Source organism: Numida meleagris, chromosome 4, assembly GCF_002078875.1.
Source record: "Numida meleagris isolate 19003 breed g44 Domestic line chromosome 4, NumMel1.0, whole genome shotgun sequence".
In the NCBI taxonomy this organism is placed as follows: Eukaryota; Metazoa; Chordata; class Aves; order Galliformes; family Numididae; genus Numida; species Numida meleagris.
The window spans coordinates 11,876,283-11,895,585 of record NC_034412.1 but is presented as its reverse complement, the minus strand read 5'-3'; the positions used below and the strand labels follow the sequence as shown (position 1 = coordinate 11,895,585).

Below are 19,303 nucleotides of genomic sequence, written 5' to 3'. Positions count from 1 at the left end.
GGGCACGGTGCTTGAGCAAACTGGAGAAGAGGGAACACATAGCGACTGTGTGAGGATTAAGCATTAGTTCAGCAGTCTACTCAGCACGCCTTTTGTTCTGAGTCTTTTCCAATGTCTGATTTTACATGAGTGGAGGCTGCAGAAATAAGGAAGAACATGAACATGGAACAGTTTCCCTAGCTTCTCCAATAGCTAGCAAACCAGACTGCCATTAACAGAAAATACATTCTTCTCTTCTTTTTCATGGAGATTTTCTAAATTGTTGTTGCCAGCAGTGCCAGAGATGTTTAAAGTTGCCATTAGATTTGCAGAACAAAAAAAGAAATCTAAATTGTACCACATCATTAATGGGTACTTTTCTTAAAGATAACTAGTAATACATTTAGCTATGATGTTCAGTTTTCATTTGGAAGAGTTTATGTTTAGTAATGTCTCATCTCACTATAACTATAAATGCAACAAGACTATATGAACATAGATTTCATAAACGTTGTGTTCATTATCTCCCATTACAGATTAGCACATTTAGTACAAGTAAAAATAGACTCGTGCCTGTCCTACATATGCTCACCAAGTGTACTAACATTGATTTATTAAAACATTAAACACTTAGCTATAACAGACTGCTCTTCCTTAGAGAGATTTTTAAAGAAGAATGGACATTTGAGTGCATGCAATAGTCCATTAAACTCCAAACTGCTTAGTGAAAAGCTACGTATTACGATATGAAAATAATAAATTGCATTAGAGGAATAGTATTTCATATTTGCCTAAGTTGGACATCTTTTCCTGGGCTCTGAAAACAGAAGTGCTCATGTGATACATTTTTTTCATTACATCAAGTTCTGGTAGTCCATCATGATAGAAAAGACACTAGTGGGTCCATATTTAATCCAGTGGTTGTGGACATCTGCAAAGATGAACAATAGAAGTCATAGGAAGAAATAATAACTAAATGTTATGTCTGTTCTCTGTCTTTGTGCCAGCTTCATGGTACGTTATCTATTAAAAGTGTTATGTGTATTATTAGTATGATGTGAACAGAGTTTGAAAGACCGTCTTACCCTAATTTTCTTCTTCTACTTTCAGTAGCTGTGCAAGAGCAAACTTTTGTCCAAACATGTTTACACTTGGGAAATAAAATGAGGTGCACTGGAATTTAGTCTGAATGGACAGGGCTAATTGTATTAGTTGTTAAGACTTTGTAGGAAGAACTCCCACAAAGGCTAATAAGGAAGGGACAGCTTGAAATGAAGGCCTGGTGGGAGAGAATGAAGTGAATGCTAGGTTGTAGTGCCATTTTCTTATAGAAGGTCATAGCAGATCTCTTTAAGATGTCCTTGAAGCATGCTACCCTCCTTACTTCAGGTGATCCTATTAGATTTTGACATGCTGTCTGCTTGAAAAGTTTAGACTCCTACGAAGAATTTCTACACTGGTGCTATGAGTGTATGTAGTAGAATACTCTAGCGTCTGAATTTTTTCATCCTAAGAGAATGAGCAATTACCAAACATTAAATTAAATGATGATTAACAATGACACTTCTTTGCAACAGTTTACTGCTGCAAATTAAGTACATAGTTTTGTGCTATTTTCATAATTAGATAGCATCAATTTTAAATGTAGTTTAATTACATAAGTCTTGTTTTGTTTGTTTACACTAAATGAGAACTTAGTCAAAATCTGTCAAATAGAATAAAGTGTATGGATTTATAAGACAATGTCTTTCATAAGCTGCACAGAATGACTTATAGATGTGACTAAAATATTTGCAATGAGACTTTCTTATTATCTCACAGAGAGACCCCATCAAATGAACTTTCATGTCTTTGTCCATTCCTTTGTGCCAAACTATATTTTTCATTGGATCTACATCAAATATTCTCTGCTTTGGACCTGCTGGCGAGTAAACCTTAGATAAGAAGAAAAACCTGATAGGTAGTTTGTCCCTACTTTCCCTCCACAGAGCTAAAATATTTATTTACTGATGCTCAAAGTGTTTGGTTGGTTTATGCTAGTACATGTTAGGAAACTGAAGTTTCTCCTTAGGTGATTTATAGTTTCGTCTTCTAGCATCATAGAATCACCAAGGTTGGAAAAGGCCTCCAAGATCATCTAGTCCTATCATCCACCTCCCACCAATATGTCCCCACTAAATCATGTCCCTTAGTACAACATCTAAACATTTCTTGAGCACTTTCAGGGACAGTGACTCAACCACCTGCCTGGGCAGTCCACTCTAGCACCTGACCTCTTTTGGAGAAGAAATTTTTCCTAATATCCAATATTATACTCTCCTGAAGCATGAAGTCTTAGTATTGCACACAGAAAATTCATTTATCCTTCCTCTTAAGAGATTTTAAGATTTGACATTTTTCTGTTCAATGCCTTTGCAGAAAGCAGGCCTTCCTGCTCCCTGGCAGCCTACAAGGAATTGCACTTGAGAACCACTGCTCCAAGAAAATACACCTTTCCCTTCCCAAGCAGCATGGTTCTTTGTTAGGGGTAACAGGATTTCCAGACTTGGGCAGAAATGCTTTCTTCTATGTAAAAGCTGCAAATTTTTGTGCCAAGTGTCTTGGAGTAGTAGAAACAAACTTACCATCATTAAACAGCATTGATAGAAATGGTTGGTGGAACTTCCCTGCTTTTCAGTTAAAGCAAAATAAAACAGTAGAAAACTGCTTATTTTCAGCCTCAGCATAACAAGATACCAGTTTTTAAAATACTGAGATCCCAATACTTTAAAAGATCTCTAAAGATTGTCTTTATATCTTTTTGTCTCTCCTTATAACTGAAAAAAAATCTGGCTTTGCAGACAGATGAGTGATAGAACAGTTTCAAACAAGAATTTAAAGATTTGAAACATTCTTGAAATAGTCCAGCAGCTTTTCCTCTTACAAGCACTCCTACTCTGTAACTTTAAATGTTCACACCAGAATACTCCACACATGTATATAATGTGTATACATGCACACATGGAGTTGTTGTCAGTGGTTTATGGGCTGGTTCGGCCTGGTTCCATGACTAATGGAGTGGGGGGACCCAGGGACCCATGCTGCGGGAAAGGGGAAAAGGGTAGGGAGATGGGCCTAAAACAATCTGAGGAGAAACAAACAAATCTACTAAATAAGATATCAGAATGCAAGATAACACAATAGAATACAATATAATTAAAATTGAAGCTAATAAATAAAATGAGAGAGAGAGTGTCCAAAAATCAAAAGACTTTAATGCTGGCAGTGAGACGGCTAGGGAGAGAGACACTGCCGGGATGAGCTGAAAGATCAAAAAGGGATGTCTCATGATCTGCATACAGTTTGTATCTTTCCCTCTGAATGGAAATAGTAACAGAACAGCAAACAGACCTCTGGGAGATGTAGTTCTTCATCTCTTCTGAGAACCAGGTACCCAGAACTATCCACGATCCACGGAACTGGAGCATTAACTCTTTATCTCCCAGTGCACTACATGATGTTATGATGGGGAATACCAATAACCAAAAATCATAAAACCATGACAAGTTGTATATTGGTTAGGTTCAGCCCAGGGGAGCAGCAGGAACACATGGCCAGAGTAGCGGGAGAGGCAAAGGACAGCAGAATGAATTTAGGTCAAACTAATTGCTGCCAAAAGACACTCTTATTTAGTTGCTTGTTCTTCTGCCGGAGCCTCTGCCAATTGCACTGGTTCTTTAAGCTGTCTCACAATTACTGGTGGTAGCACAACAGAGAGGGGAGGAAGATGTGACTAGGAAAGAAGTGGTGGTGGGGACAATAATAGGCAACTGATGCTCCATAGAAGAACCTTAATCCATCAACAGCACAGGTGGAGGAAGAACTGCAGCATGGAGCAGTTAGCAGGTTATTTGAGTACAAGAGAGCATGCTTGGTTTGGGAGACAGGCATTAGCATCTCAAGGAAGGGAAGCAATGACTATTTTAGTCAAGGATGGCAAGACTGTTGCCTTGGTGAGAAAGGAAGCAGACTGTTAAGAAAATGAACAGGTGTTGTAATTGTGGATCATGTTTTCTATGATCTCTGTTTAATAAGATAATGAAGAATGTCACCTTAACAGCTAGGTTTTCAGAACTAGCTGCACAGTTTGGCCATCCTAAGCAGATGTTCAGGCATTGTCAATTTTATGGCAGTTCAGCTATCAAGTTTCTAAACAGATTCAGGGGGAGGTTAAAATTGCCATTATGCACTAATTTGAGCTGGTTGAATCAGGGCTTCTGTGGTCTCACCTTCTTTCCCAGCCCCTTCATCTTTTTTACTGCCTTTGCATTTGTGTGAATATGCAGTAAGCCAAGCCACATAGAAATGGAATTGCAAAATTAAGAAATTAGATTTTCTAGCCAATTCTTCCTTGAATCATCTCACTGTGTTGTCAGGCAAATGCCAGTACTCACTCAAGTGATAGAAATGTCCAGGAAACAGCTCTTACAAATGAATCCAAATGATAACATATGCAGAAAAGGAAAATCCTTGGCAAGGTGTACTATAAGGAAAAAAGAGGGTGCGCTTTTCAGTTATAAGTATTTTCTATCCTTTTATTTCACACAAGTCTTTTTAAAGATTTGACATCATGCATCTTTAGAAGTTTAGGTACAAATATACCTATTCATATTTTACATCAACTTTTTTGATATTGGAGGTATTGGATATTCAAGGTAACTCCTTTGCAATAATGCAGTTACTACGTCAGGGTGTGAAAACCTGTGCCCTTGAGGGTCAAATCTCTCTTAATCATGGCCTCTATCTCCATATATTCTCCAGAGTTTCCAGAGGAGAGGATGCCCTTACTGAAGGCTGGAGATCTAGTCTTACAGGAGTTTAGAAAAGAGGATGTCTCTTCCCAAGTTTCATATTCATCAGCAAGCCAAGTATTTAAATGCATTTTTGAAACCCAAAGGAGGCTTTTTGTTTGTTTTAAATCAAAACAATATTTATGCTTTCAGGCATAATTCAGGAAAATCTTTGAATATACTTTTGTGAATAGTGACCATGCATAGATGAAACTTTTTTTTTAAATCTTGTTCGAATGAAGATGAACATTTCCTAGTAAAACTAGCTAAGGCCTATTTCTCTGCATAAAACAGACAAATCTACATACCAAGATGCTTACTTTCCCTTGCATATACACCCTCAGCATTTTGTCTTATGGACAGGGAATCACAAGAGTGTTTATTATACCTTTCACTCACTTGTTACTCAAGCATCTTCCGTAACAGCATTGTCTCTTTCTGAAATCAAAATCCAGGCATTTGCATTTCAGATCTAAGCCATAATTACTAGAGGTATTTTTAGTTTTAACTCTCATCTTCCTATTCAGCCTGACAATAGCTTAATTATATCCTGACAAGGAATAGGAATCAACAGTTATAGGCTAAATTGTGGTGTTGAGGCTTAGCCCTTTCTTAGACATGTGTGGGTGTTCATGCCGCTGTGGTAAGGATTAGCACCTTCCGGAGAGCCCCTCTCTAGCTTGCACAGAGAAACAAGAACCCCTCTCTTCAATTATTCTCTGCCTTATGGAACCCAGTGCAGGCAGAGTGACCTCTCTGTAGAAGGGATTACTTGTACACTCTGCAAAATATATGTGGTCTTGTCCATATTTGGCTTAGAAGTACTTATCTTCATATATGAGCTAATATTCAGGCAGAAATGAAATATACCTATGAAGAGTTGCATTTCCACATTTTCAGCATCACATATACACATTTTATATAGCAACCGAAAGCTTCCATATGAATTGGAGGGGGGGAAGATTCACAACAGCCTTTCTTCTCTTTCCTCTGTAGCTTTAGACTTGGGTGCTCATTTATGTTATGCCTGGATCTCCCATCTTCTCTCCTCTCCCTCTGTGACACTCTCATACAGCAGTAGAGTCCTATCTGTATTTAAGAGAATGAGATACTTAGCCTCACTCTGAGATGCTTAGCCTAACTCTGACAAAGCTGTAAGTAGGGTTGTGAATACTGGGAGAATTGTATGCAGAATTGCTGCTGTATCCCCTTCAGCATCTCATACTGTCATATTATCAGTGCCTCCGTGGTCTGATTTCTCAAGAACTGGGATTGTTGTGCTGCCTTCAGAGTGGACGTCTATAACTTCCTACTACTGTTGTAACCATAGGCTCCCTGTAACATGAACTGCAGTGTGATGCATATAGAAATTTGTTAAACACTGAGTATACAGGGCACAAGAGAAAGCAGATGGGGCATGAGGCATAAATATGTACTGGCATATTTTCTTTAAGTCATAAGTGACAATTAATTACATCAAATCCAAATGAATAAGTCTTAATGGGAAGAAAATATTCACAGCTGGTTTTGAAGCAATAAATTAGATGAGATGATTCCGGATGATTCACATTGCTGCAGTCCAGCCATTAAAATAGAGATAGTCTCTATAATACCAAGACCCATAAATCTACAAAGTCATTTGAGATATGCACCTTCTGAAGAGTAATTGGGACTAAGTTTAAAGTATATCTCTTGCTGAAAATGCTGGAGAGAGTATAACATATCCTTCTGAGAGCATACAGTGCTTACCTTAAAAAAAAAGAACTGTGGCTGGTCTGGGGAAACACAGAAAGGTCATATTAGGACCTAATTTATGCAAACTTGAATGACTCACAAAACACAGTATAGGCTGGGTTGAATGCTTTTGGAAACGATCCATTAGAGCTTGCAGGAAGAGCAGTTGGAAATCCCGACTGTGCATTAAATAGCAGTTGTACAGTTTATGGGACAAACTTTTACATAAGTGAGCCTCCTGAACCATATGTACAATGTAGTGTGACACATGGGGGCTTAAAGCAAAGCAAGTAGAGATGTGCTCAGGCACTTTAATTTTCAGTGCTTGTTCGCAATACCTTCTTCTGTTATAGGAGAGACATAGGAAGATTTTTTAAAGGCTGACCTTACTTTTTTACCACGTTACAATGTTCCCAAAGCCTGCTGCTACTTTCTCCCTGCCTTTGAACTGTGCTAGGCACAATGCTATATGAGTGGTATAGCCCCACTTAACTGTTGCTGAATTGCTTAAACCTTTCAAGTCATCACAGTCTTTTTGAATGCAAATTCACGCTACACATACTTCCTGTTTGAGGTATGGGTGGTCTGGTCATTAAACTCCACAGAAGTGCCTCTGGAGGGACGCCATCACTAGGGACACTTGAAGGCGTTTAATGTTCCAAAGGAGAGATGAGCATTCACAGTTGGTTACAAGTATCCTGCCTCGTCTCCTTGTAGGAAGGTACAAGATGGAGTACAGTACAAGACTGAGCTAGGGACAGGATCCCAGAGTCCCTTGAGCTCTCATTTCAGCACCACTAACTCAGTGTGTCCTGAAGAAAAATACTTAGCCTGCGTTCTGCATCTGTGTGAGAGCTATAAGACCTCTGAGAGAAGGGCAAAATAAACTAAATGGGTAATACTACTCGGCATTAAAAGATCTGGAGTTCAATCTATTGTTTTTGTTTTCACTTAAAAGCCACTAATGTATCTTCCTACATTTACATCCTAAAAGTCTGTCTCAAAGTCATGGCAAGACAGTTACAAAGTGGGGCAGAGAAGTAAGATGGGTTGTTTCCATAGCACAAATGCACTGGCTATACAGAGGCACTTAGATTTTAGAATATGAAGAGAGTAATATTATTTTTTTTGGCCATCTGAGTGAAAATACAAGGGAAGAAGGGGGAAGATAGACCTTTTCCACTTACAGCTAGAGTAGGAAATGGTCACACTCTAATTATGCAAAGGACTGTACAGTACAAGGAACTACTGGGCAAACAAGCTATGAGCAGAAAGTGCCATGTTCCTGTTTTGGTGAGAATGGATTTTTTTGCTGGTTTGCATTAGTCTGGCCTCGCTTTAGTGAGATCAGGAAGGCACCACTGTATAGGTGGAGCATCCCTGTCACAAAGACTTTTGTGTTATTTAGTTTACAATGCAGAAGGTGTGCATGAGCTTCTTTGTACTCTGGAGTTAACACCTGTCCACCTGTACATCCTTATGCAAGCCACTGCATTGCATATCTAGTACTTCCAAACCAATATTTTTTAATTTCTACTTTTTATAGCTGGTTCCTCTGCCAGAATCATTTTGGCAAGCGTGGAAATTAACATTAGACAAGCATTACATCCAAGTGCTAATGGATAATTAGCTCTGTCTTCTACTGGATGCTTTTTTTTTTTCCTGAATTGCTATCAGGCTATTCCAAACATCTCATATAAGACATTCAACTAAAAATCCTCTTTAAATAGTTAAAGGACCAAATTACACCATGTACAAAGAAGAGCTACAGCCTTTATACCATTCCTAATCCCATATCTACCAAATAGTTGAGCTGTGCGTATTGGTTGTAACTGCTAGTACCTCCAAAAAGAAGTAATGAAAGCCAATGGCAGAGAAAATAAGTAACCAATATTTAGTGAGGGGGGGAGAAAAAAATGGAAATGAAAGAAAAAGTAAATTGAAATAATTGCAACAGAAAAGCAACTAGTGAGTTTTGGTTTCCTTATTACTAGCATAATAGATCTCTACAAAAATGAGTTGTCAATCTTTACAACACATCATTTGTCAGATGGTATTTATCTCTGTGCTCAGGAAAGGAAAACACTTGGGAATTACCTAATTACGTCCTTCCCTCACTTGACAGCACACCAATTCAATAGCAAGGTAGGAAATAAAACCCAGCCTGCTTTCCAAAGCCACTCAGAGGTGGATCAATAGGAGGCTAAATAATAGTGATGACGAAAAAATAATTTTAAAAGGTGGAGGTACACTACAGAGTATTACCTGACACTCAGCAAATTTCAGTTGGCAGTTGTGATCAGTTGGGATCTCTCTCTCCCAGAAACTACAGGAAAGTGGCTTTTCCTTTATGTGCTTTGTAACGTAGGTGTCACAAATCCTACTATTCCACTTGAAGATGCTTTAGAGGAGCACAAGATAGAAGCTAAACGAAGATCAAACGTTAGGCAATATGAAATTGTATGCACAAGAAAGCCGCACACACACCTACTTAAAATAATTCTCATTTCCTCCTCATTAGGATGTGCGTGACTGCACAGTTATGTCTTTAAACAGCTGAGAAATTTGTGAGCAAGCCTGGGTGAGTGCAAAGCTCATCTGCCCTCAGCCTGCTATTCTCAGTGCCTCCTTACAGCTCAGTTGGCTGCTGGCTGCAGAAGAAAAGCTCCTTTAAAGTACATTTAAAGTTGTTTATAACACAGATGAATGTACATGCCCAATGACAGAGTGAGAACATGAGGAACATACTGGGGTTGGAATTTCTTTTGAGTATCTTCTTGCCTCTTTCTGTATCAGTCCCCAGCTCAGCGTTCTTCTTAAGCTTAACTTCTACTGGAAGTTACACCAAAATTACACTTGGGTGTTTTGCCATGAGTGTTTTATTCCTTGAAATTCACAAGCTTATATATACAAAATGCATATTCACGTGCCCTTTGAAATGAATGATTCACTACAGCTGTTCATACAGTTTCCATTTTATCATCATGTTATTAGTGTATGACTTTTTTCTTTTTTTTTTCTAGCATAATAAAGAAAAACTCGCCACCATCTATGAGAAGCAGGGACAAGGGTTTCTGTTTTGTAGTGAGATTTACATTCTCAAAGTATCAGCATAAGTCAGAGAACAACCAGGAGCTACATGATATAGTATTTCTGAAATTACCTAAGTCTCTGCTCCTTAAAGTGTTGCAGGAAACTGGCTCAGGCTGAGGTTTCTAGCTCCTTTTTACGGAAAGATCCAGCCAAATCCTCAACTAAATGCCAAGATTTCTCATCGCTTTGTTCTTTCATAAAGAAACTAGGAGTTTCAAAAGCCATGACTTTAGTCATCACTGTAGAATCTTCTGAACCCCCCTCTGTCACATGGTAATAAGAGCCCAGATTAGAAGATAATGCTTTTAGCCACAGGGAGCACGGCAGGGAGCCTCACATCCTGTTCACATAGTTGTTCTGTAGCTACAGGCTTAAAAACCGTTAAGGAAAGCAGATATTTTCCTGGTAGAAGTCTGTCTAGGGCTAGAAGAAAGTTTAGACCAGAAGCATTTTCATCTTTGTCATTTCAGACCTGATAAATTGGAAGCTAGAAAATTCTTGGTTTGTTTTAGAACAAACACCTTAAACAACCAAAAGATATTTTTACCTGTCTGCTGCTGTTTAACTTAGCAGAAGAACAATTCTGCAGACGTGTGGACTGGACTGTGAGCTTGTGCAGGTGGGTGAGTGCAGAAGTACAGGTACTTTGCCTGAAATGCAAGGACTGGGGATAGTATTGACAGTTCCGATGCAGTGGCATTCTCCTCCAGATACCAGCAGAAGATGTTTAACTGAGACCTTTCATGTTCTCTTCAACTGATGCTGTGCAAATATGGGTAATCTAATTTTTTTCTAAGCATTTAGAAAGAATCAGTGTCAAATTTAGCAAACTGATGTTACCCACTTAAAATCACTATATGCATTACAGTTTAGAGGATTTCCTGTCTTGTTTAGTAAACAGTGTATTTGGGGAAGATAAATCCTTCCAGGTTCTCTCTCTTTTTTTTTTTTTTTTTTCCTTTTAACTCCCCTAAAAAGTGTTTAAAGTACTGTGGGAGGGAAAATACTTTATCGTTGCTATTTTGTACTGGATTCTGGAATCAATAGATCAGACTTCAACGGGGACAAAACCTAGATCTGTCAAAAGCTACATGTAATTAGGCAAAACATGGTCCCAAAGTAGCTGTGGATATGTGTGCATAAAAAATAGTTTGACAAAGTAATTGAGTTAATTTTGTTTGATTAAATATATATATATATATATATTAATTAAGAGCATACCCAGTATTACAGCAACAGTAAAGAAACATAATTGCAGTTTCTGGTTGTCTGTTTACCAACAGTAATAATTTCAGGCATAAATGAGAGCAATGAAAGAGTAAATCCAAGTTGAGGGAGGAGCAAATAAAGGAGAAGCGGAAAAAAGGAAATTTCAAAGTTCAGTCAAGCCTTTCTTTCTAATTATGCAGTGGCATTTTAGGTTTTGAGAGCATATATTTAAGATGTCAAATCAACTGACTTGATGAATCTTTTTAATGTGAGTGAACAACACATTCTCTGAGCATGGTAGGCATGGTGATTCATGATTTCATTTTCAAAAGAAATTCGTGGGATCTGAGATGGTGGTATCTTAAACACTTATTTTATGGATGCTTACACAAAATAATCCTCTAAAAATAGGCAGAGAGCAAGAGGGGGCAACACCAAAGTAAACGCCTACTTACGCAAAAGCAGACAGAACTGCAGGCCCACTCCTTTCAGGAACGCATTTAGCAACAGAACCTCCTCTGGTGTCTCTATCAGGCTTAACTGGAAAGACAGAGGAGTCCAGTGTCTTCACACAGCCAGCTCAGCGTTCCATGGCATGACTCCATCCACAGAAAATAGGCATTGGCCTTCAGCTTTTTCCAAGCTGAGTTTTAAGCCTTGATGGAATGTGGGAGACAGGTGAGAAGAAGAAAGAAGGCTGGAGGATGGGTAGCCTTGATCAGGAGACAGACTGTGTGACCACCAGCGCTGACAGTGGGAGAAGGAGAAACCAGTGCTTCTATCTCACCAGTATTCTTGCAGTGTGCAGGATCTGGTATCTGATGCATTTGACATTGCGCACAAAGCTACTATTCTGCATGCTAGAGATTAGATTGTAATTTCCAATCATAGCATAGCTTGCAAGGACACGTAGTCTGTGTGAGCCCATTTGACAATTGCTGGCTGGCATCTGTCTAATTTTATAATAGTTCAAGTGCCCCAGGGATAAAAGTTCCTACATGTTTCATGAATATAGGTGGTGCTGGGAGACTGTAGGTGCACTGTCTAGATGTGAACTCAAACCTGCCTGCACAACAGAGAAACAAGACATGGCTACAGCTTCACCAACATTCAACTGAAGGAAAAGCGTCCAGCAGAGTTTACATCTCAAGATGCTAAAAAGTTAAACTTGAAATGTTAGTACATAGGCAAGCAGGCTTTTTTATTTCAACCCAGTGCTCACTTAGCCAATCAGAAATTCAGCTGTTTTACACACCACTTCCTAAGCACAAGAACATGTAATACTTCTTTTTTTTTAGTAATCTTGGTACTTCAGAGCTCTACCTATTTATAACCTGTGTAACAGCTGGGGCAGAGCTGACCTGGAATTCATAAAGTGTGTCTGAGCAGACAGATGCTATGCAGGTCTCCTTCAGCAGAAACAGAAGTCAGTCCTTACAGATTTAGTTTGACATGACTGAAGATGTTGGCAAACCATATGTTATCTTGATTACAGAACTTCAGACAGAAATTAAGAAAATAGAGATTCGTGAGCCACAGTGGGAACAAAGCCCACAGCAAAAGACTGAGCTAGGGAAGTTGGAAAGAAGCAAGAAAAATGCGGGAGCAAGGGTGGGCATAAGAGGGGAAGGAAAGAGTTTAAGGCATTGTCCTAATCCGATTTTATAAACTTGATTTTTATTCTTAATGGATGTATCATATTGAGCATCACTGTAAAGAGGTAAGCATTACTGAGTAATAAAGGTAAGAACTAGCTCACTCAATTAAAAAGATATATATGTATATACACACTCACTTTTCCAGATATTTCTGTCACCACTTCTAATCTAACAGTTACATGTAAGTTGTGTAACACACAATTTACTCTCTCCATCCAGCAGATGAATATACTTCTGCTTTGGTACTACCTGCTCAGTCATAAACCCTAGAGACTTGGAACAGTTGGAACTTGCAGCTAATCATTCTCCCATAGTCACTGCTATAGAGCACTTTCACTTGACATTTCTGTTTAGCAAAATCATTTGCATTTTTATATAAGGCTTCCCAGCATTTACTTCACCAACTCTCCAAGAACAGAAAAAGCCTTTTGTGCACCATAGAACTGTTTAACATGCACAGATAAGCAGAATGGATTAACGTACTTATTATTTTAAATTGCTTTTTTTTTATTCTACATGATATACAAATGACTTCGGGAAAAATAAATGATGTTCACAGAACTCCAGAGCAACATTGTACAAATTAGACTATCTAGGCGTGTTAAGAACTAGTAGACAAATGCTCAGCTTCCCGGAAATCTGAACGTTCATTTGATTATGCACCATCAATGTTCTTCATGTATCCAAGATTACAGTAATTCCCCACTTCAGTTGTTTATAAGATTTAAAAACGCATCTGTTTGGCTTTGTAGACTATGGGTAGTTACATTTCTCAACTTACCAAGACTGGCCTGGGCCATCAACTCAAGGCTGCAGGGAGTCAGTCTTTTACCTTGATTTCATTGTCAAACAGATAATTTTCCAAACCATTAAATAGCTGATACTCTTTGGTGCCTTTATTTAACAGAGCCTGCCCTATAGTTAACCGTAACAGTTAAAACTTCATGTCTTTTTGACAACTGAAAGTTTCAATGATTTCTGTGAAATCTTTTCTCTAGAAGCTTCTAAAATTTGGAAGTACTCTTCTATGAAGCTTTGTTTTTGACTTCCTTGCACAGCCCTGTAACTGTACTGAGATTTTGGTAGCAAGCGCTAGCCTGCCTTGCTGAGCAGGAGGTCAAAGGAAGCTGTAAAAGAAAGAACAGGACTGGCTTCTGTGCCACCCACAAACTAGTCTTGCATCCATACTCATCATTTTGCTCAGGAACAAATCATCATGGAAAATAATATCCCCTGCCGTGGTCTGATTGAACCATAATTTTTCCATGCCAACAATCTTCATGCACAGGAAATTGAAAAAGACAAAATTAACTTAAATAAAACTAAATTATGGTATCGATTATGGCTTATTGTTTTAGATTTATCACTGTTTTATTCAGACTGGCCTTAAAATGAGATTTCTCAGCTTTGTTAGCTGTCACATTTATGTTATCTAGTCCTCGAAGATTGTACTTGACATTTAAATGGGCACAGAAAAAAAGAAAATAAGCAAGCATGAGGCCTAGGAAGAATTTAATTTAAGAAGAATAATGTTCACATAAGTCTTTATGGGAATGTACATGACACGAGCAGGCTCTTTTCAAGAAAGCCTTACCAAAGCTAGATATAAAAAAGCTCCTATGATCCCCCAAATTATGAGATTATTTGATTACTCATTAATGAAAGGGTAACCTCACGACACTTTAGAACACGTATTGAGAAATCATCCTTTTTCAGGTATTTATTTTTTAGGAAGTCAAAGAAAAAAATTGATCATAGTTGAAACTCTGTAGGAATTACAAGATTCAAGAAGCGCCATTTTTAAAAAACAGTCAGCTTAATAGTTAAGGGCGCCCTTACGGCAAGATATAGAACATAAGTGGTCCAAGTGCTTTCATTTAGCTTTACATTGGAATAATTCATTTAAACAAAAATGAATGCAAGGTTCTTTTAGGAGGCCTTGCACATCAGCATTTTTAAGTAATAAGTATCAAAACAAATGATCTTTGAAGAAAACCTAGAAATTGATGTCTGCATTGCTAGAATCTGCTGGAAAAGGTGCTTTTTTTTTTTTTTTTTTGCCATCGTAACGTAAAGCAAAAAATATGCCAATGTCATTGGTCATTTTCAAAGAGGAAAAGATTACTGAAAATTTCTTGTCAAAGCATGGCACATTGCCTCTCCATTACTGTTTCCTGTGGGTTACAGTTTGTTTTGACTAAGATGAATGAAGTGATATTTTTATCTTGAGCTTTTGTTGACTTCAACTCCAAAGGGAGCCCAACATGCAGCTGTACTTCCTATGTAACAGACACTTTCCATTCTGGTGAGCAATGACTTGGACAGAGTGTATTTGGGTGTGCTGTGGGGAAATTATTGGGATTTTAACTATCTTTCTAAAGCCGGGAGACTAACTTTGCTCTAATAAATGTTTAGAGCAACTGTATTGGTTTTTTACTTTTGCACAGATTAAATTGAGAAGAGCTCAGTATTCCAAAACTGCCATCACATCACAGTTATTGCTTAGAGCAGAAATGAATGAGGTCAGACACTCCATTAAATTCTTAAAAACAACTGTCAAAGCAATCATAGTTGCTGTAAAATTTCACAAGCCTCTTCACAAACTGTACCTTCACAGTTGTATTTCAAAAAAAAAAAAAGTGATAAAGTGTTCAGTAAGATAATAGCGTATAAGAAACAGTATATGCACTGAGAACACATCTATGAGATACAAAGTGGAAATAAACTCCAAGCCTTTAATTTCTGCTTTCCTGGACAGGCCACAGTCTACAATAGAGGCTAACTTTTAAAGTGAATGAAATCACTACCAAGTGTCACCAGGGCAAGCATAAGGTGCAAAGTACAGCACAATTTGAATCTGCCTTTTGTGCTTTGGAGATACAGTCACTACTTCAGTTCTTTGCCCTTGAGGACTGCATTCTCATCAGTCCTCAAAATGGGTTTGTATACAAAACTGCTACCAGCCTTCAGCTCACATTTTCTCAGCTTTCCTATGACACAGTTGTGTCCCACATATCCTCAGGCTTTGGCATTTAAACCGTGATTTTCCTCTCCCCCCAGGAACTGCCTGCTCAGAATTTTTTTTTCTTTTATGGTCTCTCCCAAGGCTAATTATTTTTTTCCCCCACTGCTGTTAGTAGGAAACTAAACATGAGGTTTGTGGGCAGATTACAGTGCAGTCTCAAATGAAGTATTTTCTCTAACTCCCTCCTGGGCTGCCTGAATTGGCACCCTGCCTAGCTAACTGGGCTTGGTCCTATGAGAGAAGACAGGAGATAAGATGGGGGAAGAAGAGCAGCACAAACCTGGGACATACAGCTCCTGACAGCTTAGTTTCTGGACAATATTTACATGGTTATACCAACCAGCACAGCACAGAGCACAGTGAGTTCTGCACAGTTCCCCTGCAAAACCACGTATATGCACAGAAGTTTGGCCTATGCATAAGCATATGGCACCAAATCCAAGCTGCTTGTGACTCTGGGGCAGCTAGTCCAGAGCTTCTGATCAGCAGCAGCATCTACACAGGAACAGATATTGCTTGGGCCACCTGAATTTTCTCCTGGCACCATTACAGCATTTTGATGCTTCATGCAGTCATACTCCACTGACTGAAAATTACGAGACAGATTCAAAATTAAGAAAATGTGCTGAAGTGTCCTTTAGGTTGCAAAGTCACCAGCTCAAATGTTAGAAAATGGTAGATATGAAATTGTCTGCCTCTGTAATTGTGGACCTTTTTGAAGTCTTCCTGCTCAGTGACTCAGTCATAGATCCTGTGCTGTGCAAAAGTGGGCATACAAGGAGATAGAATTAAGGTTGCATAAAGCCATCTGTATGTAGTCCTAATTTTCAAATCTCAGCTCTTCAGTTTAAATTCCTTTATTTTTAAATAGACATTGACATTTTATTGAGGGGTGTGATACCTAGTGTATATGTATTTGGATTTTATGAAAAGAAAAAAAAAAAAAAAACACGTCCTGCAGTGCTTCAAGCAAGTGTTGACCACATCCCTTTATGGTAAAGGACATTGTACAAGACTGTGGTTCTCACTTCGGTTTACCAGTTAGGAACATGGGACAGCACTTATCCCAGTGAGAGGAGCAATATAGTGGGTTTTCAGTTCAACTTTTTCCACAAGAAGCTGGAAGAACTCCATAGGAGAAAAGGGATCGTATATCTCAAAGTTGTTTCTCTTCAAAAGCTGCCAGCAGCTTTTAGCTGTTACAGCACCGTGCCACCAGCTACTGCTGTTGATGTAGGATGAGCCCCGCATTAGTGTTTTGCAATAGAAGAGGATTGAAAGAGACTAGATTTACATCTTAAAAATACTAGTTTAATAATAGTATTTTTTTTTAAAAAAAAATCACACACTAGAGCTTGTTTAAATCTCACCTAAAGCTATAAAACATCTCACAGGAAAGAGTGTTTCCTTACTACCAAGTGTTGACATAGACAATCAAAAGAGGCACTAACACTTCCTAAAACAAATAGTAAAAGTAGTTCAGCAGTCTCTTAGCTAGTGAAAATAGTACAAAACTGAAATGATGTCCCCTTAAAGTTTATTGTTAGAAAAAAATACACACTTTTAAAAATGATTATATATATATACTACGAGTAGATTCCTCTGAGAAAGTTTCTTTATTAGCATAATTGAGCTTTTTTATGTAGGGAATATTAATATACCAGTAATGCTAACAGTGATGAATACAGCCTGAAACAAAGTAAAAAAAAAAGCAAAATTGACTACGTTTCCTTGCTTGTCTTTAAGCTCTTTGCTAGCATCAGTACTCAGAAACAACTTGAAATTGCTCAACTCTTCCAGAGTGTGAGAACAATGTTTCACTTTCAGCAATTCCCTGAGGTCACTGTGCCGTCTGTCAAATACATTTCGTTTTCTATATTGTATCCTTAAGTACTTAGGTACAAATTATTTCTTAACATTCTTAATACTCTTAAGATACAGATAGTGGATGTTACCCCTGCATAGTTTCCACACTTGCACAGGAGTAGACTTCAATACCTGAAATTGTTGGTCTGGAGAATTTACCCTTAACAGTCACAGAAATCCTCACACAAGATAGGAAAAAGGGAAAAACAAAAGTTCCCATATATCTCAGTTCAATATGATCCCGGAAGATAAGAGCGTCTTAAGAACCAAAGCTCAGTATGCCGGTGGTGATAATCTGCCTGGCCCTGACCTAACAGAAACACTTGCAGAGTTCCACAAACAGGATGCTGGGGGATCTACCCCCAGTGCATCTCATTCATGTACAAGAATCTGCAGAGCAAAAGGAACGCTGCTTACAGTGTGGTAGTGTATTAAATGGCTTCCGGATCTATAGCGTGTCCTTTTTGGGCAGTATCCAGACTCCAGATTTGGATGCAGTAGTACAGCTCATCAGAAGCTAAGTATTGTTCTCCCTTGAGCAACAAGGATTTCTACCCTGGAAGCACAACTGATCTAAAGGTAGATATTAACTATTAGGTAAGCAGAAAATAGAGAGATTTTTCAGCCTGGTCTTCTCTTCAAGCACCTCTAATAAAGTATCTCCAAGAACAAATTTCCCAGTGAATTTCCCAGACTGTAGCACTGCTGCAGAGCCTCCTAGGATGGAGCTATAGAGATAATGTATAATGAAATGGTCATCTAGTCCCCTCCTTGCTCAAAGCAGGGCTAATCTCCAAGCAAACAGCAAAAAAAAAAACAAAAAAAAAAAAAAACAGAAAAAGTAGATCAGTTCTTCAGTGCCTTTCGCTGGTGTGAAACTACATTTGTGTAAAAATTCCCTACAATTAAAACTGTAAAATTCATAGAACAGGAAAATGCTAAGAGATGACACCAACAAGACTGCAATAAATCAATGTCAACAGAATTTGACAAGCGTATTTGGGAACAGGATTCAGTACTGTTGCACATTATGTAATCATTTCACTGGATTCTGGAAATAAAAATTAAACTGATGACAGAAACAGAGTATGATTTTAAGTAACAAATACTCCTGCATATACTGTTATTTCTTCTCCTGAGGCATTAGTGAGTTACTTGCCATCCACACCACATGAAACAGAGATGATTTTTTGGCTGCATGGACCAGGCACACTTCTAGTATAGAAAAATATGCATATAGAAGTATCTGCGTCACTGTTAGAAGTACTTGTGTATAACACACAATTGTATAAAATGGCTAGGCAGCAAATGACAACACAAAGCTTACCAGAGTCTGTGGAAAGGATGTATGTTCACACACAACTGCTCCAAAGTAGATTTTTTGCAAAGCCTTTGCACTTAATTCAGTGCAAAATTAGACCTCTCTGGGGCCTTGGAAATGAAGCTCCTACACAAGAGCCTTGCCTTCAGTGCAGCTGTAAGTGTTCTTGAGGTCTAAAAACCAAATATATACCTCCTAGCACCTCTCCCCCAGCTGCCAAACAAAGAGCACAGAAGCTCTGCCATGGCACCTGCAGACATACAACCATGTATCACCGGAGCTTTTCCGTGTACCAGAGCAAATGTGCACCACCTATTGCCTGCATGCAAGATGACCACATGTAAAATCCCAGTGGAAAGTAAGAGAGATTTTTTTTCTGTATAACAAACTGTAATGTGTTCAGGACATTATGCAACTACCGCACTGTATTGCTAAAGGGTTTTTAATACTCTATGGTTTCAATATTTTTCTATTTCTTAAAACTTAGCCAGCTGTAAAACACAGATGAAAGTGGTACATCGTGACTGTTGACACTGTCAGACAAATAAATACATTTCCTTTAAATTGAAGAGGTGTTGAAAAATATGTT

The 19,303-nt window shown here is 38.4% G+C and overlaps 1 protein-coding gene across 11 annotated transcripts in view; it reads left to right on the top strand.

The window, feature by feature from the left end:
* Positions 1 to 19,303, top strand: part of SPHKAP (SPHK1 interactor, AKAP domain containing) — a 72,037-nt gene that overhangs the window by 28,216 nt on the left and 24,518 nt on the right. Inside the window, exon 1 of one of the 11 annotated variants that reach the window (XM_021394747.1) lies at positions 12,520 to 12,564. The exons of the other annotated variants lie outside the window; for them this stretch is intronic. Coding sequence (XP_021250422.1) covers positions 12,535 to 12,564 — 30 coding nt within the window. The 5' untranslated portion in view covers positions 12,520 to 12,534. Of the gene's footprint in view, positions 1 to 12,519; positions 12,565 to 19,303 lie in introns of those variants that run through there. 11 annotated transcript variants of the gene reach the window in all.